At 44.0% G+C, this 25,842-nt stretch overlaps 1 protein-coding gene across 2 annotated transcripts; it reads right to left on the reverse strand.

Moving 5' to 3' along the window:
* rras2 (RAS related 2) lies at window positions 1-25,422 on the reverse strand. 2 transcript variants are annotated; one of them, XM_061245394.1, is made up of 7 exons: window positions 25,337-25,422; window positions 25,046-25,219; window positions 6,697-6,784; window positions 6,178-6,280; window positions 5,128-5,236; window positions 3,406-3,524; window positions 1-2,082 (listed from the first exon to the last, which is right to left on the reverse strand). In XM_061245394.1, the coding sequence occupies exons 2-7, from the start codon at window positions 25,145-25,147 to the stop codon at window positions 1,995-1,997; spliced, it is 609 nt and encodes a 202-aa protein (XP_061101378.1). In that variant the 5' UTR covers window positions 25,148-25,219; window positions 25,337-25,422; the 3' UTR covers window positions 1-1,994. The 2 variants fall into 2 exon arrangements, with proteins under 2 accessions (XP_061101378.1, XP_061101377.1); XM_061245393.1 differs by having other exon boundaries at window positions 25,046-25,421.
* Window positions 25,423-25,842: the final 420 nt, after the last annotated feature.

Raw genomic sequence — 25,842 nt, forward strand, 5'->3', positions numbered from 1 at the left:
TTTGGCTTAATCATGTATTTTATTATTATAGCACCAGAAGCTATACAGGGGGTAGACTTAAAGAACAGAACACAGAACATGGATTGGATGAGCACAAACTCTGGTAGGAGGGAGTCTGATTTTTCAGCTGAACATTTGTGTTACTGTAACCCCCAACTAGAATCTACAGAATGGGGCTGGCGCCCCCTGCAGGACAGGTAGGGACAGTGGAACTGGGTCAGTCTAACTCGCCTGTCCATACCACCAAGGAAATGTGTGACCTGCTTCACAATGCAGGCTGAGCCTTCTCAGTTAAAAACTGTGAGAATTAAATACTCCTCTTTACATATACACAGCTGTGCTGTGAGAGCATACAAACATATAAAAATACTTGTTAACTAGTCAGATAAGAAAATAATGTATAAAAGTATATAGCAAAAACATTTAATCATTTCCTTCAACTGATTCTCTCCATCCTTTTCTCTTATATTAGATGAAAACAAAACAAAAAACTACAATAGTTTTTGTATCCCTTATTCAGAAATACTCGCATCAAAAAGGAAGACCCCAAAACAAAGGAAAGCCCTCTAAATAGTGATGTGAACCCTAATGAAAAACATTGGGGTCAGAATGGGCCACAGATAGATTTTCCACTCAGCAGGTGATGCATCGAGTCAGTCTTTCATGACCCAGACCCAACAGAACCACTCCCACCTCAAATCAGGCCAAACCAAAATCCACATCCGTAACTGCTCTTAAAGCCCACACTTTTCAGTTAAATGATTACTTACTCCAGAAGTGTAAACCATTTCAAATGTGTCGGCTTCAACAGCGACAGCTTTTCCCCCTATAAACAAATACATGCGCTTAACCCCACAGGAGAAATTAAAAGCAGAACATCAATTTAAAATAGTTAAAACATGGGGGACTCGTTTAAATTATGATACCAAAAAGGAACCGCATTATTTGTGGTCTTTGTTGTGCTCTGTGTGCAATGCTAATGAGGTTTCTCAAATATACTGCTCTTAATCTTGAGCATAATGGCAGTTCCTTCTCAATTTATTTTTTGGCTTGGCTAATCTGCAAGTTTCAAAAAAAGGCAGAGTCTGAGACGTGTACAGTTGAGCCATCTGGCGTTACACATGACCAGCTCATTCTACATCATTACATATGCTGTGGCAGTGTTAACAAGTGAAGGAGATATACAGTAGACCGATAGGATGTGACCACTGAAACAACTGCACAAAGACACAAAGTTGGAAATGTTCGCTTACAACAGAACACAAACTTGGCATCACTTTCTTTTTTGGCTGTTTGTGCACATACGTACATACATTCATACATTTATTCATACATACATGTATGTATATAATTCTGTAATGTATTTCAAACCAAGCTTGTCAAACTCACCTCGCTGTACTTCAGTAATTTAATTAATTAGAGATGCACTTCTATAATCACAACAAATTCCACTTATGTACAGTAGCAGATTAGCACATGTAAGTAAAAACTAACATGGCGTGACACTCAAAAGCTTGATTAAACAACCTCAGTCCGTAAGACCAAAATACCTGTAGCTAAAAACATACATTTTTTTTTAAATTTGACATTCCGCGAGTATGTTTCGTCATCATCATCATCGCTGCCATTGTCCAAAAATATAAATGTCACTAAGACAAATGTCAAGGCAATTAAAGTCCAACATACAAAAATTGTTTAGTTTTTTTTGTTTTGTTTTTTTAAGAAGCAGTGATTAGTGTGTTTTGTATGCATGTGAAGATGGTAATGTGTGCATGTATGTGGAGTCCGGATGCCAGTTTCAGGTTGCCTTGTTTGTCCTCTAGTGGAGTCCCTGGTCGGTGCCTCCGGGTTAAGGCTGCAGATCGAGGCCACCGTTCTGAGTCATGCAGTTGTGGGAGGCGGCACTTTTCCACACAGGATGTGATGAGAGGAGGCAAGGGGACGGGGACTGGTGACAGCAGCTTGGGTGAGCACGTGAAGAGGGGAGGAGCCAGTCAGACGATCACACAATGACAGCCGCTCTTGTCCTTCTCTTTGCGAGTGGGCTCAGGCGAAGGTGGGCACTCCTGCTCCTGGAATTTTCTAGAGAAACCACACATACTGAATTATTAGAGATTATAAGGTACATTTACAGTAGATCTATAAACCTTTTTTTTTTTTTTTTTTGTGGGGCAGGGTGCATTATCCTGTTGAAAGAGGCCACTTCCATTGCCATGAAGGGGTGTACCTGGTCTGCAATGACGTTTAGGTAGGTGGCACGTGTCAGATTGACAATTCTGAACCCATTTACATTTGTGGTTTAACCCCTTAATTCTAAGGGCTGGGCCTGTGTGGGTAATTTTTTTACATTCATTCCTTTTTTCTCTGTGCAATCACTATGGTTACAGGATATACCGTTTGAAAGCGTTAAAACTGTAACATCTATGTAACCCATTTTAAGATGTCATTGCTTTAATGACAACAGTTCCTTATTTTGTAACATGTGGGTGGCAAAACAAGTGTGGGGGGACCTCCCCTTCTCAGCACGTTGGAAATCCACATACGACAAGAAATACGGTAATGTCAGTGTCCTTTTCAGGGCAAGGGTCCAGCGAACCAAATGCATAACAGTTTCTAATTCTAAAAAACGTGCTAACTCAGAGAAACGTTGATGGACGTTGCCTTTGCATATATAAGTACTTGTACATAGGAATGCTATTATCTACATTTTGTATAGGTGCTCTGGAACACAGTGAGCGTTCTCCCCATCAGAGCGCAATCAACTACAGTATGTCCAGCAAAAAACTGACTCTGTGCATGTTATTGAAGTGACGACTCAGAAGCTTTTTAGCTAATGACATAACATTTCCAACAATAACGTCATTACTGTACTTATTTTTTATGATCTTCTCGACCTGTCAGAGAGCAAGGAGAGGGAGGTTGAGACGTAGAGATAGGAGGAGGATGACAGGCTTGGGGGTGCAAATTATTTTTTTCAGGATAAAACGTGCTGTATAGTTCAGTAAGAAAAATGCAGTATTTTACACCTCATTAGATCCATAATAGCATTTAGTTTCCATGTGTTCTTTTGGAGTCTCCAAATGTCCTTTTTGCTCATTCTTGGAGATATTGTCATTAAATTTGAAAGGGGATTTGTCCAGTGTTGGCTCGATTTTATTTTGGGTACTCATTTTAAAGCTTGTGCCAAGAAAAGGAGTGATACTTAAGGGGTTCAAGTTTTATAGGAAAAGGAAAAATATCAGCAGGCCTGTACATTTAACAAAACCCAGTGAAATTAATTAGCTGGGACCAATTAATAGGTCCTGAAATGGCATGCATATTTATTATAGCCAACCAAATACTTTCCAATGGTTATATTTCATAACGGCAGTTAAAAGCCAGCTTGTGTGTGTGTGTTCCACTCACCTTATTACTCTAACCAGCTCGTGAAAGGCTTGGTCTACGTTCATTCGGATCTTTGCAGAGGCCTCCATGTATGTTACCTTCAGCTGCCTGGCCAACTGCTGGCCTTCCTCTTGAGTCACCTGGAACACAAGCAGACTCAAGGTCCATTATGTACATATGTATATACTCTGTACAAGTCACCAACCCTGGATCCAGAAAAACAGCCTCAGACCATCACGCTTCCTCCTCCATGTTTGACAGTTGATGTCACACACTGAGGAACCATCCTTTCGCCTACTCGACGGCGTACAAAAATCCTGCGTGATGAACCGAAGATTTCAAACTTTGATTCATCAGTCCATAACACCTTCTTCCAGTCTTCAGTAGTCCATTGGCGGTGTTTCATGGCTCAGGCAAGCCTCTTCTTCTTATTCTGACGTCTTAGCAATGGCTTTCTTGCTGCAACTCGACCGTTCAATCCTGCAAGTCGAAGTCTTCTCTTCACAGTTGAAACTGAGACTTGCTTACTACGACCACTATTAAGCTGTTGTCCTGTGAGCCGCCTACCACGCAAGCTGTTGACTCTCAGAAACTTGTCTTCTGATTCTGTTGTGGCTTTGGGTCTGCCAGACCTCTTCCTGAGTTTCTCCCAGTTTCTGAGTGCCTTTTGATGGTGAAGGAAACTACTCACTGACACCTCAAAATGCCACTTGGCATTTTCTTCGCAATTTCTCTGTAGGAAAGCCCTACATTTTTAAGTGTCATGATGGTCTGTCTCTCTTCCATTGTTAATTGCCTTTTTCTTGCCATTTTTATAGTAACACACTACTTTCTGCAGTACGATACTGTTCAAATGATGCTCACAAGGGTATGGTAACATAGTGTGTTCCAACACTACTTTTATGCAGACAGAGGGGGTTGTAAGTAATCAAGAAAAGTTGGAACACCTGTAGGAATTGGTAGCACCAACTTTCAAGGCTTGGTCAACCTCCATTGCTGCAGAACAGCTTTAAGTTGTTAACCCATTTCTTGTTCCGTTTTTGTATAATTCAGAAATGTATATTATTTTTCAGTTTTGGGTAACCTTACCTTTTTTTTTTTTACCTCTAGCAGTTCACTACTTACCTTCGTACCATTTCAAGCTATTCATTGGACTTGAACGGCTTGAATTGCAATAAAAAACTGGAAAAATTGGGGTGTTCTAAAACTTTTGACCGGTAGTGTACATACACACACACCCACCTAGCCTCTTTCAGCAGTTGAAACTGACAGTCATTACACGGGAAGGAAAACTACTGCCCTGGTTAACAAATATAAGTCACACCACAAGGTGGCAGTATAAGCCTTTTGTTACAGTTACTGTAAGCACTTCTGGGCCTAACTGGATGGAATCCAGGCTTGGTTCGGGTCCTTTGCTCTGTAGGCTAGCCAGACAGCCTAGCAGAGATGGTATGGCATAAGATGCTATATTGTAACACGAGTGGGTTTTGCGCTTTGTATCAAAGCTGCGGCAATTAATTTTGCTTTAATTCAGGAATTGATCCACAGTTCCTGAACAATAATTAAGATAAAACAACCCTATTACCAACCAGAGAAAACTCTTCTCCGTGGCTAAGAGGAAATGAAGGTAAATCAGCATAACCACTTAGAGCTGCAGCGCTCAGGTAGTGCCCAGGTGTCTGATGGGAGATGTAGTGATGTGGGTCAGTAAGGCTCCTGCATGGGCCATAATGTACAGCTCACCTGTCTCTGCAGCTCCAGGTCCGCCTTGTTGCCCACGAGGATCATGGGAAACTCGTCTCGGTCTTTCACTCTGAGGATCTGCCTCTGGAACTTGTAGATCTCTTCGAAGCTGAGGGACAGAAAGGAGACAGTTATGACCTTACATCTCTCCTCTCTCCAGATAGAGCTCCCATTAATATGGGCCTCAAAATCTCAAGTGCAGGATCAAGGCGTATCGCTTAAAAAGCACTATGCACTGTGTGGCTTCTATTGTGTCCTCCCATTGCATGAACAGTAAAACGCAGCAGTCAACGCAGACATTGGCTCTGAGAAAAACACTCAAACACTCTCCCTTTGCATTTCAGAGAGACAGGCCTCCCCTATAAAATGTCTTCCTCTAAGAAACTGGGAGGGAGGCTTCTTATGAATCCTAACTAAGAACAAGTAAGTCAGGGGATTATATGTTGCTCCACTGTTGTGGAAACATGGGGGGAATGTTAGATGTTAGCCAAACAGTGGGAAGGACCCATCCTAACCTGCTGTGCAGCGTATGGGAGCCCTGCTCTGCCCGGCTCCTCTCCCCACAGTTAACAGCTTTAAGAGGGAATGCTCGGAGTGGAAGCAAACAGCTTTAAAGTACAAGAGCCCTTTGATGGGGTAAACAAAACATTCCGATCAACAAGCAACCGGATTCAGGCAAACCGCTTTCCAACAGCTCTGCTGCCACACAGTAAACCAGGTTCTGCTCGGTCAGGGCTGAGCGATATAAACACAGGAAGGAAAGTGTGTTTACAGCAAACACACAGCCACCCTCAGGGACACACTGCACTGCTGGGTCCCCTCAAACACAGCTGAACATGGGAGGGTCGCAAACGACTGGCAGACGCCAGGTAGGTCACCGCTCTGTCCAGTAAGGAAAGGGTGGACATTTTGTAAAAAATAAATAAATAAATAAAAATAAATAAAAAAAGCAAGAGAGGATGACAAAGAGATGCAGACAGAAATTACTAAAGACAAAAAAAGGTTGGTCAGCAAAAGAGAAATAAAAAAACGTTTCCATGGTGCACTCACCTCCCTCGGTCAGTGACGGAAAAGACAAGCAGGAAGCCCTCGCCCGTTCTCATGTACTGCTCTCTCATGGCCCCAAACTCTTCCTGTCCCGCTGTATCCAGGACTGCCAAACACAAGAGAGGCTTCCATCAGTCACTAACAGATCAGGCCTGACTAGATCATGGCAAAGCCATCGACACAAGCCTCTACACTCAGGCTAAATAAATAGGCGTGACAAAACCAAGCAAGCAAGCAATGAATCATCCAGGTATACATGCATGAACACTCATTATAAACAACCAAAGATGTGACATGTCAGTCACTCCATTATATCTCTATCACCATTTGAAACGGTCTACAACCAAACAAATTCCAGTCCGCCAGCATATAATTCACAGAGGTAGAGTAGCTTTTTCAGAGAGGTGAAAAGCCCTCTGCTCTGTATGTTTGGTGTGAGTATACAGTTGGGGCTCTGGCCGGGATTCTGTGAGGCGCTTACAATGCCTTGGCCTTTTCTCATATTGTCAGCAATGTACTTACTATCCAGACGAGCTGCTCTCTCATCAATCACACACTGCTTTGTGTAGGAGTCCTCGATCGTGGGGTCATAGTCCGTGACGAAGTAAGACTGGAAAAGAGGGGGGAAATATTGTTACTCCAGCATCATTTCAAAAGTAAGGACAACTTTCAATGATGAATCTTAAAGGTACAATAGGTAATTTCGGACTTCTAATGGTCAAGAGAGAAATTGCAGCAACAAACACGCTCAAACCACAGCACTGTTTATCCCACCCCTTCTCTGTGAACACGCTGAAAAGCCATTGGCTGTGGAAATTGGAACTATTTTTCAACCAATGAGCTATAATTATTGCATAGCTATACGATGTTTTGGAACGGGGTGCTGGCCCATCAACTGTATATTTTGAAACCCAAATTTAAGGACTATAAACACAAGTAGAGGGCGAGTCAACAAGTGAGCCTTTTTCAACGATAGGAAGGGATTTACAATGGTCTTTTAACATTAAATAACACAAAGACGGTTATAACGAGTGACTTCAATGACCGCACGGCAAAGAAATGTGCGCAGGATGTCAACACGCGATAAAATCGATTTGTTTTGAAAGCTGGAATAAATAAGGGCTTGCAAAACCCGCTGATGGGGACGATTCTGTTGTTTTGGTTCGGCTTCAGGAAGGTTAGCCCCTGTGCAGGGGTTTACAGTCAAAACACAGCATTTGTGCAAGCAGCACATCCAAACAACTCCCACTCCAACAATTACACTAATTGCTTCCAAAGCTTGTTAATTAAGCACAAACCTAGACCACGTTCAGCCTAGAAGAAAAAATATCTTCCTACTAATCTAAACATGCCAGCTGTTAACTGATAGCGGAAATTCAAGTAATACACATTCATTTTTTTCACATTATTTCTCAGGTTCTTTTTCAGGAAATATTTCCTACAAGGCTATACACTTCCACTTGATGAAGCAATATCGTCACCTCAAATCGGTCTTCAAAATATTTTTTCTATTGCAATTGTATCTTATTACAGTTAATGCCATGCATGTTTGCGCATCCTTTTAGATAAAAAAAAAAAAAAAAAAAAAAAAAAGACCAATAAACGACCTAGAATAAGTCACACATATGGAAGTGATTTTCTCTGGATTCGGGCAGATCCTCTGTAGCAGCCTGAAACACGGATCAGTTTCCCGTCAGCGGAAGCCACTAGAGAGCGGAGGGCAGACAGCTCCAGACTGACGCAGGACCCGGAGCGAGGACCTGAAGGAGTGCCCGGGGTTCCCCGAAGCTGCGCATCCTCTGGTTTGGTATGCACTGCATGATGGCACGCCTCAGAGCTCTTCAATTATTCACCAGCAGGCCTGGGCATGCAGCTCATTCCACAGCAGAGCGCTGCTCCCTACCTGCAGCCTCTCAGCCGGGCCCCGCCGGGCCCCGCCGGGCCCAGCCTGGCCCAGCCAGGGCTCCTCTCTGCTGCTAAGTGCATCGCTTTCCCCTCTTCCTGTGTTTCTGTAACGCCATGCTCATCTCCGTGCTGAGAACAGCTGTACTAGGCTAACTTGCACACCTACTCTGAAACAGGCACAGCAGTTATCGTCTAAAACGGATGCATTTGGAGCTTGAAATATGTTTGGTTTGGGTTGAGATGCGTCTCCATATGACTGGTAATTGCACCATCTGCAGCGACGAATGTATTGGTTTTTCAAACAGTTGAAAGAAGTTGTAACAGCTTGAACTGTTCAGCGCACGTTATAGCGTCACAACGCTATAAAGGACTTAACTGAACAGGATGAGCATGGATGAATGCTTCAGTGGGCTCTTTACACCCTTCACCTTGGATGAAATAAGTCATGAGTCAGGCCACAGGCAGAGGAAAAGGGCCTGGGCTCAGAGCACTGGGGCCCAACGCCAGCCCGCTTGGGACCACAGGAAGGAACCTCCACCCACACAAAAGGGCAGGGGGCCAGCCTAAGCCCTTCTGGGTGACGGTGATGTCACAAAATAACTATTCCCGCCACTCGGCCCTCTGGGACACCTTCAGAGCAGGGCCTTTGATTCGCTGCCATATTTGCCCTCCTTTCTACTGACATTTGTCTTCCTACTTAACAATTCTGTACATCCCCAAAGGATTGGATCTCATTATAGGAGCTTACCCTTTATGGGGCAAAAGCTACAGACTCAGCACATCGACAGGACCGTATAAATATCGCAAGTTCCTCAGTCACACATACATATGTTCCTCACGCAAGGAAAATTAGTATGCATTCTTCTCTAGTGTTACCCCTAAACCACACTAGAACTGTAATGCAAAAGCACTATGAAGTTTCATCAATGTAGAATTGTTGCCAATGCTATGCTAGGATCGCTATAGCATGAATAATAGCGGACTGCGTCATTGCTGTAACGGGTAGCCTAAATCAAACATTTACGGTATAACTGAAAATGGCTAACCTAAAGGACTGTAGTAAGGGGACCAGATCTGAACAAGCCCTCTGCAGAGAATGAGCTAAAAGAAAAACGTTTCTCACAAGTCACAAGCATGACACCCAAGCAAGAGCAACATGTGTTGTGGATGTATTTTTCACACTGGCCCTTCTTCAGCCCACATCAAACACTGCTGACTTCAACAACAATGTTGACACCAAATGTGTTTGAGTTAGTGCATTAAGTTTAAGTATGCAAACAAAAAATAAATAGAAAATAGTGAACAGGGTTGAGGACAGTGAGCAGAATTTGCTGTGCGGCCTCTCCAAAGTCCAGGTGAGCTTAGCTGCTTTAATTAGGGCGGAGTGCTCAGGTCAGTCCCATCACACCCCGTCAGCAAGGCTCTGTGCCAGCTGTGTGTACTGTGTACTGCCGGTGTACGGTTTACCCAGCCTCATCCAAACACATCTACTGCTCTCCCCAACCCTGCCCTCAGAATGCCCACCTTTTCATACATCCACAATTGCAACCATCTTGGTGAAAACATATTCATTACATTGTCTTGGGGAGACTTTATTGCCACTTTCTTATTTGTATTATTATTATTATTTTTTTTTTCCATCAAGCTCTGCCATTTTTGATTTTACAATGTTTAGGGGGTGGGGGCGGTGGAATTCCCCTTTAAGGAAATCCCCAAACGGCACAGAGAGCTGCAGGGTGAACGTTCTGCATTCCTGACTGGGTGCGATCGTCACACACATTCCACCAGGGGGGGAACGGAAAAGAATCACCTCCAATTTCACCCTCCCACTGACCACAGTGTGAACTGTTAGGAGACAATCTCTTCGTGCAGTACTGGTTTACAGTGAGGGGAGATGCTGTGCCTGTCCCCTGAAGCGTATGAATCCTGTCTCAGTCACACAGCTTTCTCTGTCCCCGGGCAGAGCAAAGTCACCTTTATGGGAATTTGCAGGACATGGACCTCCAAGGTTCCTCAAAGGCTGAGCTGTGCATTTCCAGGAAGCAGATGGTATGAAACACTGGATGGAACTGTGCAGTTCATAAGAATGGATGCACGCACGTGCAGGCACACACACACAAGCGGACAACACGGTACACAAACGGTACACACGCGCACACAGTACACACACAATACACAAAGAAGCACGCACACAAACACGCACAGTGCACACACGCACGCACGCCCCCTCCACATCATCCTCGGAGAGAAAAGGTGAAGAACTTCATTTCCTCCCCTTCATAAGCCCTCTCTTTGTTCCCCACGCCCCCACGCCCCCACGCCCCGCCCCCCCCCCCCGTCCACCGGGCAAGCCAGTCGGCTGACGGCATTGCACAAGTCTCTCAATGTCAAATCTGCAGAGATTAGGGGCCTCGTTGAGCCTGCAGTGACGGTGCACAGACCAGCGCTTTCCTAACGGCGAACGCACAGAGGTCAGCTCTGTCCACTCTGGTACACACACAATGAGCGCCCCGTCAGCACAGTGGTGGACTCTCCGGCTTCTAACCGGAGCTGTAACCTCCGCTCCGCCCGGGCCGCCCTGCGGGAGGTGAAGCTCTGTCACCGTGGCGAGGGGTTAACGTGCAGCAGGCGGAGAGCAGGGGGGGCTGGGGTGGGGGCCTGGGTGGGGGCTCCTCCTCAGTTCAGACCGCCGGCCCAGCCAAGATTTACACTCCACGCCGAGCGCCGCGCACAAAAGCTCCCCTGTTTCCTGGGGAAACGCCTACTTTTTCTCATGACATCATGCAAAGCAGGAAGAGGCGGGGACCAGTTGCTCGGCGACTGCGTTACAGGGTGAAGGGAAGGAGACAACAATGAGAGAGCGATGCCTTTAATGGCAGAGAGCTTCTGGTGCTGCTGCGCTACCCTGGGAAAGGTCAGGCCTTTTCCTGATGGAACAGATCCTGTCGCCTATCGGCCCGCCCCGAGCTACAGCCACCTTTCACCACCCTCTGCGGCTGAGCTCAAGCGCCCGATAAGCATCAGTGCTAACAGGACGGCCCACACCTACCAGCAGATACCTGCACCCACACACACACACAGCCGACAACAGCCACATTGCCAGCTGGACACACAGGTTCTGGGGGATGTGGGTACAATTCAGCGCTCCCTCAAACTGACAGAGGGTGCCGCAGCAAAGTTTTTACAGTGCACGGCTTTATTCACATGCAGTAGCTAACAGATGGATGAGGTAAAGAGAAGTTAACATAATCAGGAGCAGGTCCGTGCTGTACTGTGTCCTCTCCACAAGACAAACTGCACCTGTTACTACTGCTCAGCAGTCTCGCTGCTCCTACACTGGGGCTACTCAAACAATGCTAACTGCTCATGGCTACTCCTACACTCCAGACAAGTGGGTATTTAACAGTCACAGCAAATACAGAAAATCGCATCGCTATGTCATAGTCACAGAACACGGTGGAGAAATGTTGGCAAATCAGTATTCGAACTGGACCTCTACGGATGGACAAGCCCTTCACTGTGGTGTGAGGAGCAGCATCGGCGGGTTCTGAGCGGGGTAAAGCTCAAAGTAAAAGTGGGGGTTGGGGATGGAATATTTACACGGCGCACTATTGGCCCCCCAGCTCTCCTGGCATTAAGGCCTCAGTAACTGCTGGAGGCCTCCCCCTCACTGAACCCACTCAGGTGGACACATCAAAGAGCAGCGATGAAAGACAAAAGATTAAAGTGTCCACCCTGCTGGTGGACTTGGCCTTTAGCACACCCCCTTTGACTGTATGCCTACACTGCCCACTCTCCATTGTTACTGCACCAGCAACGCTCACATACACTAAAGTGTTATGTGAGCATTGGTGGTGGTAGGGAGAAAACTGCCTTTTCACACCTTTCAACCACAACCACGCAGCGCAGATGGTAGCAATATCCTCTTATCACAGACTTGTCATAGTATTTTAAATGGTGTCCTCACAAACCCTCAAAGCCAAACGATAAGAAAAGTAGATGAGTTCGAAATCAGGTTTGCGGCTTCACAGAAAGAAAGGGATATGGAGACTCAAACATCTGGCTTCCAAAAGCTGACAGTTTATCCTCTAAAAAAAATAAAAAATCCTTTGAAAATAAAGTACAAAAAATATTTCTTTTTTTTTTACAAATAAATCAACGTGGGTTCCTGTGAGAAAGTGAAAGTGAGTCAGACAATGCATCACAGTAACCTGGAGGGTCTGAATTATGCTTAACTTAAGTCCAAATATAACACAGAGCCTACTTTTTTTTCCCCAGTTAGATCAGGTTCACCAACTGTGTAAATGTAATCTGTATGCAGAAGAGGTGGCATACGATGCTCATGTGAGAAGTTTGGTTCAATGTTCAATGTTGGCCTGTTAGGGCATCTCAGGACACCCATGCACGCGCACAAACACGCACACATCATTATATGAATAGTATTTCTGCTTTTCTTTGGAATTTAGGAAATGCTTCAGCCCAGTTACAGAAAATAATAATAATAATAATAATACATTTTATTTAAAGCGCCTTTCACGTCACCCAAGGACACTGTACAGTAGTGGCAAGTGGCAGTGATAAAACACCATATAGGGACAGACACTGTACACTTTTACACTTTAAAAGACACTATATAAAAATGTAGACAATAAAATAAAAGAAAGTATATAAAACAACAAACAACAATAGGATGGGACATGGCGAGAGTGAGATGGAGGGGTCAGTTAGGAGTAGGGAGGAAAAGCAAGAGTGAAAAGGTGAGTTTTGAGCTTGGATTTGAAGGTGGACAGTGAGGTGATTTCCCGTAGTGCAAGTGGGAGGGAGTTCCAGAGTTTGGGGCCAGCTACACTAAACGCCCTGTCACCCATAGAACGGAGATGTGCAGTGGGGGTGAGCAGGAGGTGGGTATTGGTGGAGCGTAGGGTGCGGGTTGGTTGGTATGGGGTCAGGAGGTTTGAAAGATAAGAGGGTGCAAGATGATGTTGGGCTTTGAAAACAAGTAGAATGATTTTGAATTGAATACGGTATTGCACAGGGAGCCAGTGTAGTTGATGGAGGATGGGAGTGATGTGTTGCCAGGGCCTAGTGCGGGTGAGAACTCTTGCAGCGGAATTTTGAATGTATTGGAGGCTGTTTAATCTCTTTGCTGAGATACCAAAGAGAAGGGCGTAACGGTAATCAAGCCTGGAGGTTATGAATGCATGGATGAGAGTCTCAGCAGTGGCGGAGTTTGGAAATGTTTTTGAGGTGGAAGAAAGCTGTATAATAGTATGAAGGGCTGAATTTGTGATGTGTTCCGGCAGCACACAAGGCCTGTGAGGCTGAGGCTAACATGGCTACGGGGCCTACAAACAGACCACAATGACACAAAGGGAATTTAATCACCGATTCTGTTCTGTTCAGGATGGCGCAATTTCAGGCACATACTGTATAGAATACCCCCAGTGATGTAAGGCGATGTTCTCATGCAATTTCTTCAATTCAGAGCCGTTAATATAGTTGAGTGTCACCCCCCTCCCCATCCCATTCACTCCTCTGGTTTGAATTTGATCGGATCGGAACGGATTTACAAATTATTTTTTTGTGTGGGATGATCTCACCTAGAAGCGTTCCCTTGCCTCTTTGTTTTGACCCAAACAGCTCATAATCCTCTGTTGATCCTAGCCCTGCACCTATGCTGACAAGCCGGTGTCTGCTGGACCTGGGACAACTTCCCAAACGTCCAGAGAACCAGAGGTATGAGGGGACTGGACAAGCATGGCCCCGGCTTTGTTTTTTATGAAACAATGAAGCATGACTGTCATTTTGAAACAGACACCTGCAGCAGGATGTAGAGGGGTTTTTTTTTGTAATCAAAAAAACAACCTCACCATGCACCCACAACACGCTCTTAAAAGCCCCAGCTGAACGTGCATAAGCACATGGCTTCTTTGCAGAAGCACACAGAATGTTATGAGCAGCCCAAGGTAGTGTTCATTTCATGCTGAGATAAGGGCTACAGTTACAGATCTCTTCATCTTTGACAACACTGAGTAAGTGACATCTAATTGGCCTTTGTTTCCTTGCAGCCCATCAACACTGCAACATTACTATGCTCATCATGAGAAGGTAACTCCGCCCAGTGTTGTAAAATGTAAATCCTGGGATTTGAATTCTAACATTCTTTGTAGTTGGCCAGAAGCAGTCTAAATTGAAGCTGTGACATCAAATCATATGATGAAGAACTAAGGAAGCATTTTTGATTTGACTATTGCCATTACCTGCTGTGCATTGGTTGTATGCAATACCTTGATTTCTATGAACAGGAGTTTTCTTAACAGAACTATCCCTCTGAGTGACAGGTGCTGTGCAGCTGAATCTAGCCTATAGTCTTCAGCCTGCACAGTGCTACTCAGTCCTTTTAAAGACCTTATATGACTCAGACACTTAGCACACTGACGAAAGACATTCAGAGAGTGTTTTTACCAGGCCAGAAAAATTACAGACTGCTGGCGTTAGTCAGAATGAAACGTGCTGCGTTTACCAGAATAATGGTTTCAGATCAAAGGTCAAAGTTCTGTCCCCTGCACAGAGAAACGAGTGCAAGATTCTCGACTGAGCATCTTCTATAAAAGGAAAAAACGTAAAAAGTGTAACAGCACTTGAGCCAAAATGGAGATGATAGAAGCACCATGATGCATAGCTGTAATGGCAAGTTCACACTTTTGAGAAAATAAAATTCCATACTTGAGTACAGTTGAGTCGCTGGGAAAATGAGGAGAAAATCCACCTGCTGCTGAGCTTTACCTCATGTCAAACTGCCCAACTGTCAAACTGCCCAACTGTCAAACTGCCCAACTGCCAAGCACCGTATTTCAGAAAGCAGAAAATAATAGAGCACAGTTCTATACTCTTTGTTTCCATTTCTTAGGTTGGGATATGGAGGCCATGTAAAAGTGTTTTTTAGATCCATTTTCCTCCACACAAACAGAATACTTGGCATTTGAAAAAAAAATCATGCCTTTGATTGGTCTATCTGAATTTAAAACAATGACAATATGGGCCTAACTGTCAAGTCCTGCACCTCTGCATGAAACCCGGTTATTGATCGATTCCACACTGAAGCACATGGACCAATGCTTAAATGTTTCCAAACAACGAGATGGTGGATGAATACATAACTCTAGTTCTCTCTCTAGCAGCAAGCATAGACAGACAATGGCACAAACTCACCAAATTAAAATAGAGGAACTAGAGGACATTTACTCTTTTATTACTTAGCCACTCCAGTGAAGGTTTGGCTGTGTAAAAGTTTGGCCCCCAATTTCAGGATTGTCAGTATTCTGCTTAGTCCATTCCCTTTATAAACTGACAACTGCCACAGTCCCTGCTGGAGAGAAAAATGCCCCTAACAGAATGCTGTCACCACCAGGCCTCACAGTACAGCTGGTGTAATGTGCTGCTTTAGAGTTGAGCCAAAAGTAGCATTGAGGCCAAAAATGTCAATCTTGTTTTTGCTACACCACAAAATATTTGGCAACATGGTTTCAAAATCTCAGAATGTGTCACATGGCCCCAATTGCAACAAAAGCACTAGGGCACTTTCAAGGTTTTCATTGCCCTTTAAAGGCCTCCATGGACAATGTCCCGATTCCTCATCCAGTTTGGAGGGACACCGTGGTTCAAGCAGAATCACGGTGCCGATCTTCTTCTTCAAATTCTTCATGATTTTCTTCATGGTGTTCCACCATTACAGGTTGATTTTGAAACATTTCAATATCCACCTCAGACCTGTGACAGACTGAAAACATTATCCAGGAGTCATTTTGAAGAAATCATGGTGTATGGTTTGCTTTGAAATGCACAACCCAAAAGAGGAACCCTACGGGAACAGAATTTATTTTGAATTAATGAGCATCACTACCATTTAACCAAAGTGGAGGCGAGGTTACAGGGTGTATGATTCTGCAGCTCTGATCCCAGAACAAGGGGCATGGGGCACTGGGGGTCTACAGGGGTGGTGCTATAGAAGAGTAAGGCATGTTGGGTAGGTATATTGATTGAGAAAGGCAACAGAGAACCTGGGAGGGGACATTCTGAGGAGAACTTCCTCATGCCAACATCTCATGAGGTGGAAATACAAACCACTTCTCCAGAAGTCCCTGAAGCATGTTTTGACTGAACACAAAATGGTGACAAAATGGTGATAAAATGGAATGTAGCTTCATCTCTGCACAGCAACCCACCTCACCTGTAGTGGAAACATACCCCACATTCGTGTAGTTCGTAATGCAGTTTTCACTACGGAGTGGGCGTAAAGAACGCCAAATCTTTTCTTCCAAAGACCAAAGGCAGAGGAGAGACAATGAGCACGAGTCTGCAGCGGCAGGCGACGTTGCTGCCTGCAGTGTCTCTGGTGTAAACAGGATGCCTCAGACGAAGGTGAGGGCCTCTGAAAGCCACAGGAGTGAATCTGCTGAAGGGTGCGAGGCAGTGCACTGCAGGAGTGAAACAAACACCTTTCACACCGACACTCAAACACTTTCTCACTCTCCTGGTGCCGGTAAATGGGCGGTTTGCTGATGAACACAAGCTGTGGACTAACATGGCAAATGGCTCTCAATTGGCACACTTGGTTAAAAGCGATAGTTCACTCCAAATGTAAACTTTCAAAATTTGCCTTCTTCCCTTTACTCACAAGGTGCCTTTCGAGTTCATAATGAAAAGGAGTCACTTTAAAGCTTTTAGGGCTCTTGGATTGAGCCTGGACCATGTTAGTGCTGCTTGTGGCTGAGAGTTCCTCTGGATGACATAATTGGCCAGGGAATGAGGGTTCCATTGTGCTCTATATATCCAATTCAGACCCCCATTTCTCCTGCTCAATGAGCACTAACACCCAGACTTCCAGGGGAGGTCAGTTATTGGGGCCTATTATGATTGGAGAACCATAAAAACTGTTAACTTGGGAGCTATATGTGGACCACATGAAAAGTAAATTGGCATTTTAAAAGAAATTCAATAGTCACATTTTTAAAAGCATATTAAATGGTGCATAGCAGGTTCCTGGAGTTGTTGTTTCTTTTGCTTCTTGCACTTTTCTGATTCGAAGGAGCATAGGTTTGGTGGTTCTGTGTTGAAATGCACATCTGTACACTATAAAAATCACAATTTTAATTCTGTGTCCCCTAGATTCTCACAAAATGTGCTGGAGGGACATGGGACATTGAAACTGATTTAGATTTAGGAGCATGTAGCTTCTCCGTTTTTTCTGAAGCACAGTACTCTTAAGTACATTTTGCTTGTTATTTATGTCAATGATTGAACTGAAAACAGTAAACCGGTACAACAAAACAGAAAGTTAGCTTTTTCTAATGTTTTTCAGTTTAAAAATATTGCATCCCTATTTATTACACCATTATTATTTCTATTGATACAATACATTTCTGTATCTATACCGTTTTTCTAATTTTACTGCATGTACAATGCTGCAAGTTGTTCTGCATAAATCCTCTACTAAATAAAGAATGTAAATATAACTGTGAATGCAGTAGATTTTCAAAATTATTTTATTTAACTCCGCAGTCTCAGAGGTGGTTACAATGTTGTAAGTGCCTTCCAATAGCACTACTGCCTGTGACAAATTATTTTACGACTGACGGAGACACTATTGTGACCAAATTGTATTGTACTCTGTTGACACAACAATCCTAGTGCCCTGCTGACAATAACATTGTCTCCATGGCGTGGAGTGGACTTAAAAAAAAGCACCTCTGGCCAATCCACCAAGGCCACTTCTATTCTCTTCTCTTTTCAATAATAGGCCAATCTGCTTAGGTTTCGCTCATCTGCATCTCATCAACACTGATGTCAAGTCCTCAACATCTTCTCTGGTTGATCGTAACATTTCCATCGGTCCAGATATGAATGCACTTGAATACTGTACCATAGATATCACTGCTGTAACTGTGGAAGACGTTTGTGTGGAAAATGACACATTCCAAGAACAGATTCATGGCAAAGGAAACGACTGTCCATGCTGTCCATAAAGAGCAGTGGTGGATCCAAAGGGAGTTGACAGGGTTCATATGAACCCCTGACAGACTGTAGTAAACCAACCCCCAATGGATCGACTGAGTGGAGACCACGGACAGATTTAAAAGCAAAAGCATGTAAAATAGTTCTGACCAAATAGAATTTGTCCTTTTCCCCACCCATGAAGAGGTTCACCACCCAAATTTGGAGGAAAGAATATCATTAAACAGCTAGCTAACAACGTACAATTTAAAATGAATTTGCAGCTAACAATCCATAACAATGCAAAAACCTAGACTGCTAATTGGTGATAAAATCAAAGATGTTTTAACCTCTTGAAAAGAGCTAATAAGAACTAGCCAACACAGAAAAAGCATGATAATGTACCCTCATCACCTTGAACACACTCTCTCTGTCTCCAGCACATTCAGCACTTTAACAAAAAGTCTCATGACTAAAATAACTCTCTGGAATACAGTACACATTTTACAGTATTGCTAATGTAGAGCAGTTCATATAATCCACAGGAAGTAAATGTCATGTGTCCAGCAGTAAGCTCTACTGAACTGAGTTTGCATACAGAGCACGTCACTGCACATTTCTCGAGGTAGGTCAAAGCATAAAAAAAAAGTGTCTTGAGTTATGAAAACGCTTTTCTCGGAAAGGCAAACCGAGAACTGAAATGAAGTCGTTTGGCATATATGTCAGCAGTGCAATGAGTGTTGCACCAACAAGCAAAATAAATGTCCCACAGCTACTTTAGCTAAAGGAAAAAACAAAAAACAAAAAAGCTGTACAGCAGACAAGACAGCAGGGGGTTCAAAGGCCCGGAATACAGCTGCACTCAGCACACGTGAGCAATCCCCTTTAGGAACCCTCACCACTGCTGTTCTTCCCCCCCAAGAAATGCATGAGGGAACAGCACACACCTCTCCAGCACCTTGCCTACGCTTGCCCAAGATAGACCTCCCTCACGCTGGATCTATATTTATTCAATTACTGCTCAGCACAGCGTACCACGTATATGAGCTCATGATTCAATAATCAGAAGCATCTCCTGGGGCGCGCAGGAGGACTCTCGCCTCGAGGAGCCCGCTTTGTGGGGGTAAGGGATTAGCATGTCTCACCACACTTTCAGGTTACACATTCATTCGTCGTCTCCGGGACCAGAACAACTGATCACGACTGACCGTGATTAAGCGCTGAATCATTAATAGGCTTCTAACAGGCCTCAGACTGCTTCACTGGCTCAGATGATACAGACCTCCTGTGCTGGCGTTGTTACAGACGCTGCTTCCAGAATAGCACCACCACACCGGAGTCCGCTGTCCTGACCTACACAACCATGCTTCATCGTCTCTATTCTGATGGTCAGGAGCTGTCAAACCTCTCAACCTCTCATGATTCATGTATGAAGTGGAGTTGCATTCTGTGGCTCACCCCCGTCAGAATGAAGCCGCAATCAGACAGGAAGTCCGGCGGGCATACGGCATTAGGGTTAAGGCTGGTTAATGCAGGCGACTAAGAAAGTGGTACGGCCTTTGTTTCTACCCATCTCGGCCCAGCTCAGCCACACTCTCGACCCACCCTCTCAAGAACGCTCAAGAACCCTCGGCTTGTACTGCAAGTGGTGGCCCGAGTCCACGGCGTCTTACGGAGGAGCTGCCAGATGATTCAAAGCTATGTCACTGTGCAGTCCTGCCCCGCTGAGTCACACGGCTGACGCACAGCTGCCCCCTTGCCAGTGACCTAGAGGACTGTTTTTAGAGTGCAGTCACCAGCCTGCCACAGTCAGGGCTCAGGAAGCCCCTCTGAGGCCTCCAGCCTCCAGCCTGCGTAGGGCCACTCGGGTCACCAGCTCCAGTGGGCTCAACAATCCTGGACTTCCTCTCCCAAGTCAGGCCTTTATTCCACACATTTCCAAGGAAAAGTACTAACACTGACAGGAGAGCAAAACAATTTAAACTATTTTGGATTGGACTGTTTGTAAAAAAAAAAAAGAAAGAAAGAGAGTGCTCCCTACAATAACTTCTGATGTGGTTGTGTCATATGGAAATATCACACCCTTTCCCCTGACAAAAAAGGAGAGCAGAGAAATAAATATGACAGCGCATTCCAAGCCCTCTGAGTCAAACTGCATACTCGTGGAAGAGGCCCTCAGAGAATGAGCAGGACTGCAGAAGGACTTCCTGTTCCGAAGCAGATTCCGGCTGTCCCATGGCCATTACCCTGTCATGATTCAGACGGAACCTTCCCCGATTGGATTGGGGGGGGGGAAACCATAGACCCACGCAGACCCAAGTGGGAAAAACTAAACAGCCAGCTGTGAAGGTCCGTGTTATTTTTTGTCATGGAAACGGTGCGAGTGGGCCAAAGGCACAAGTCCTAACACAACAGCTTTGTCTTAAAAACCACCATTCAGCTCTCAAACCTGATCAGCTTTAAATAGCCTCAGTAAAAATTCAGTTCAGTAGTAACTACCATTTTGCACAACAATGCAGTCAACTTTCAAGAGTAATTAAGTCACATGTGAGCCAATGGGATTTAATGGACAGTGTTGAGACACATTGTCCCCTTTCAAATTTCTCCACTATAAAATACCACACCCAAACGAAAGCTCTCCAGCAATTTGGCTGCAATCGGCAAGTGCTGCAAAGGGAAATTAAATCAAGCAGGGAGACTGCACGGCAACAAGGAAGTTGCATGGTGGCAACGGTCGGTGTGGAAAACACCACAGATCGCAATGGAATGCATTTTTGAAAGCCTTTTGAAAATCACCCAACGCAGCAATCCACAGAGACCCACAATTACAGTTCAAGAACAGTAACCAATAACAAAGCCAGGCTAGGGCCATTCTTTGCCTTTTATGTCTGATCCTCCCACTGCAGTTATGAATTTTGCGAGAAAACGCTACATTTAACAGCACTGGAGGAGGCTACATTCACTCTCCCAGTCCCCATTCATTAGTTCTGTCCTCCACCCTACTTCAACTAGCTTGGAGTGAAAGTTGTGCCATTATAGCCACCCTCTCTCCCAGTGTGTGATCTCCCTCTGTATATGATATCACTAGTCATGTGGTCATTTCCTGTGACATCACTGGTCACGGCAGGGGTGTCAAACTCAAGGCCAGAAGGGCCACAGTGCCTGAAGGTTTTTCCAGTTTCCTTTCGGTCAGTTTCCAATTAAGGCCCTGAAAACAAAGTGTGCGGATCCTTTATCCAGCCAATAGGTCTGAGAATCGCTGGTGCTGAAACACAGAAAAGCAGCAGACACTGTGGCCCTTCAGGGCTGGACTCGGGACACCTGTAGGCTGGGACACGGTGGCAGCTGCACCCCCCCCCCCCACTTGCAGATGGAGCGCTTTGGATTCCAGCACAGACACAGTGGGCTGAATGAGGGAAAGGGACCAAGCAGGTGGGGAGAGGAGCGGGGGGCGTTTGGCATCACTCGCGCTTCGCTTTCGCAACACTGATGACCACGGCTCAAGGCAGATTAACAATAAGCACAAAGCCACAAAGACCCAAATAAGTAAATGTGGTGAGGACATGATTGTGCTTGAGGGTTTGCATACAGTCGCATGAGACAACGCTGAGAAAGGGAGATCACACCTCATTAAGTCAGAAACTGCACCTTGTCAAATCTTCCTTTACAGAAGGGTCCTGGAAACAACCTTTCCTGTCAGTCAAAGATCTCCAACTCAAAAGATTTCTATTTTCTGTAACTTTTCAATTAAATTTGAAGGATAACATGTTTTAACGCAATATCCAGGCCTACATTGCGCGACAGAGCTACATTTGCACGTGGAGAATTCACATTTTGAGACACATTTCTCTAAGAACACTGTACAATAACCAATGACTGTTGATATTTAAAGCGAGAGTGCTCACATCTCATTACTCATATCAAGCTACTGAGTTAACTAGACCATTCTGCTTTCGGAAGTTTCTTTGACTTCTCAGGGTCAATGGTCTATGTCACCCTGTGACTTTCTGGGATGCAGATATCTCCAATGATTTTCCAGTACTGAAAGAATCCTGAAGGATGAAAAGAATGTCCAGGACAGGATTATTCAAAGCTGCAAAGTTCTACCATATGTTTGGGGCACCTTCCCACATCAGCAAGTCAGCCAGTCTGCATCAACATACAGTCTAGGCTAAACAGATCATAAACCATGCGGATTGTCCTCTGTGGCAAACAACAAATAAACTAGGCCTACTTCCTGTACTCATGTGGTCCATCTCAGGCTTGCACTCAGGTCATAAGGGAGACTTGCACGTGGTGACTATGGCTTGATCAACACTGAAAAACATGCAACCGTTTTCCCCCCAAATAGCCTACATAAGAAATTACAATTTCTGTTTGTCACACAGCTTCACACTGCACTGAAAATGGCAGTTCATGTTGGCAGTTCATTTTTTTAAATTTTTTTAATTTTTTTTATAAATAAACAGTTTCTGTTGCATTACTCTTTAACGTGATGTAGCCTATTCTGTATTTTCCAAAGCCTTCCTATGGAAAATACAGCACAACACCACGTCACTGTCCATTGTTCACCCCCATTCAAGGGCTACATGACATCAACCGACAGCACAGTGAGAGGGGGGTTATCTTTGCATGGCTTGCACAATATTTAATCATTCAAAACACAAATTCTTTGATCTCAAAGGTTGCCAAATATTAGCTAAGGAATGTTTGGTAAGCATTCTGGACAGGCCTGGCATAATTACCACAGCCATGTCATGAGTGATGTGATGTGATGTGATTCAGTGAGGCACAGTGGACAAGACAAAAAAAAACACTAAGCACTCATTAAATCTTCATCATAAAATATTTCAGGGGGGCTGTTAAGAACAACTGCAACTCTATAGCCTAATCCAAAGCAGCTCAAATCTGAGGAGCTGGGGTGTAAATTTAATGAGCTTTAACAAAAACCTATTACAGAAAGGACTTTCAGCAAAATTACAAAAAAGATTTTACATCTAGAAACATAGCCTACCACATTTTCTAAAAAAAAAAAAGTTAAAAAAAAAAGCAAACTTATATAAACACAGACTCCCTCGAGACCTCAAAGTTGCAGGACACTGAGGCAGGGCAAGAGTTAAGTGAAGATAGTAAATAAACAAACAAACATTCACCATCTCCGGTTCAACTTCTTCCAACTAAGTTTGATTTCAATTAAAATTGACATTGTTTTGGATGGATACTCCAACAGGAAACAGTTTGTACATTGTTCATTTCCTCATAAAATAAGGAATAGGTAATACTGATATCATTCTAACAGCCACTGGGAGGGGGGGTGTGCGTGTCTTAAAACCTGCTTCCTAGGAAGGCGGAGAATGCGGAGACGAGTGGCTATCTGCCGGAATGCCTTATATCTGCTACAAGGCACTTAAACGGCAACTGGGAAATGCCTGTTTCCACGACAGCTGTTACTGTGCGCTACAGCTGCTATGAACATTGTTCTACAACTGCTTCATTCAGAGATGAGGAATTCTTACAATCGTAGCATGGGATTATTAATATCTGACTGTATCCTTCTTATATTGTAGGTGGTAGGCTAATCAATGCACTGGTATTTATATATAGGCCTACACATTCCAATTCCTTTAATTCCATTCAAATGAATTTAAGATTACGATGACCAAATTCAGTTGTTTTGTTACGTTTCTACTTCACTCCAGACATTGACATGTGCCCTGTAGAGGATATTATATCCATCATTAAAACACTCCATATGTTCTGCCATATCAATGTGGCACTACACCTTGGACCCATTACGCGTTACATCTATTAACGGTATTCATAAGAGCCTAATAATTACTAAAAATGTTCCACTGTAGCGAGTTGCAGTAATTTGGAATTTTACCCTAAATAAATTAAGTAAATAAATAGCACATGCATTTCCGCATAATTGTCCAGTCGCAGTTACAACATAAAGTCCCCATTTATTGATAAGGTCACAACTGTGGCAGAACCACACACCGTTAAATAGCTATGCATAACAGCCTATATACGTTAGCCTACCAGACTAGTAATGTGCGGGATTTAAATACTAGGCAATCTGTGATTTATTTCGTTTGTGCAGGCCCAGAGCAAAGTTTATATTCGATCACATTGGTGATGAGTTCTGGATAATGGTCGATAACACTTCTAACTTTTACCCTCCGTATGGGGTAGTTTCGTTTTCTACTAACTAGCAACTGCAAATGTTTTTTTTTTTTTTTTAATGTTAAAGTGACAGAACAAAAAAGCCTAATTTCTCAGCTATATGCTACATTCCACAAAATAACCACAGCGTTCATGGATAAATGTACAGTATTTTTTTCTTTTTTTCATGGTTAGACGTAGCTCTCGTAAGCACTCTAAATAGTGCCTGTTTTAAAGGCGGGTGCTGAACAAAGTTGCCCGATTACACAGCTTTAAAACGTCCTATGTAGCCGACTAATGCCGTGATTTTTTTCAGAGTACCGTTACACCAAAAAATAAAGGCGATTAAGCGATCGAAAACATGTCACAACCTAATACTAAATAAAAAGACAAGCCTACGCCTAAAATGAGGAGTAACGTTAATCCCGTGTTTGTCGAATTATGCTAAACAAAGTTTTGCGTCCGTGTCCGAAAACTAGACAAAAAAACATTCCAGAAAATCTATTCTACAATTCCCCAAGTCCGTAATCGTTCATCGTTTGTGTTTATTGTAAACTAACTGTATTTCTCACAGTACATCGCTCGCTATTCCGTTATCAAACAAACTTTTCGCACCAAAACCATTTTTTTAGATTCTTCAATCAAATATCTAAGAAATTAGCCAGCTAACTGCAATACAGGCCCAAACCAGCTAACTGAAACCCCTTGTTTTCCGCATGTGGGGTCCCTTTCTGATCGAGAACCACCCATATTTGTATGCATGCTTATTCGGCGTGATGGCTGCAAAAGGCTGAGAGTGTTTACTGACCTGGATGAATTGGATAGTTAATGCTGACTTCCCGACACCACCGCCTCCAACGACAACCAGCCGATACTTCTCCTGCACCGACCCATCCTTCCACCCAGCCATCGGGGAACCACTGCCGCGTTCGCCGCTGTCTAGCACCAGTGAGAAGACTCTCACTTCTCAATGACAGGCCTTCTGTTGAGAGAACGCAAAGGACAGAAAAATACGCGCAACTATAAAATGTAATCCGTTATTGAAAGAGGGTGAAAGTGAATGATTTTCTTTCTTTCTTAAAAAGAAGTACAGCAATACGTCTGACTTAGTCCATACGCCCTCCTCTGAAATCGCTATAGCCTAACTGCAGCGCAGAAGACGTGAAACGGATCGGAGGAATCGCCTACTACAAATGGCCGTCGCTAGAGGCTCTTTTTCCCGTGCTACAGCGCCCTATGAATATACATGAGCAACATGTAAATATTAGGGAATAAAGTTAACTTCGCTTTATAAGGCGCGAGAACAGCCGTGAATGAGCATAGCCTACCTAATAATACCTATGTTTATACAAATCCGATACCGATTAAGTAAACTATCATAGCCTACCTTGCATAAATAGTGTAGGCGACTGAGGTTATATGTGGCAGTGTGGCAGAAGTTTATTTACAAATGTTTAAGTGAGCTTCTCATGGAAACTTCAACCTTTCCACTACGGAGAGAGGTACCCAGGTAAATTACGAATGTATGAATATTGTTAAAGATACAACGCCTTTAATCATCGGTGAATCTCAAAGTGCATTCAGTCATGGTGGGCATAGAAGGTG

This window comes from Conger conger, chromosome 6 (assembly GCF_963514075.1).
Source record: "Conger conger chromosome 6, fConCon1.1, whole genome shotgun sequence".
Taxonomy (NCBI): domain Eukaryota; kingdom Metazoa; phylum Chordata; class Actinopteri; order Anguilliformes; family Congridae; genus Conger; species Conger conger.

What these genes read in the sequence shown, in the direction of transcription:
- rras2 (XM_061245394.1), bottom strand. Translation starts at nt 25,147, where the DNA reads ATGGCTGGGTGGAAGGATGGGTCGGTGCAGGAGAAGTATCGGCTGGTT. An exon ending in TAACTATCCAATTCATCCAG is followed by an intron (nt 6,785 to 25,045) that starts GTCAGTAAACAC and finishes CCTCTTTTCCAG; the next exon opens with TCTTACTTCGTCACGGACTA. An exon ending in ACCTGGAGCTGCAGAGACAG is followed by an intron (nt 3,525 to 5,127) that starts GTGAGCTGTACA and finishes CTTGTGTTCCAG; the next exon opens with GTGACTCAAGAGGAAGGCCA.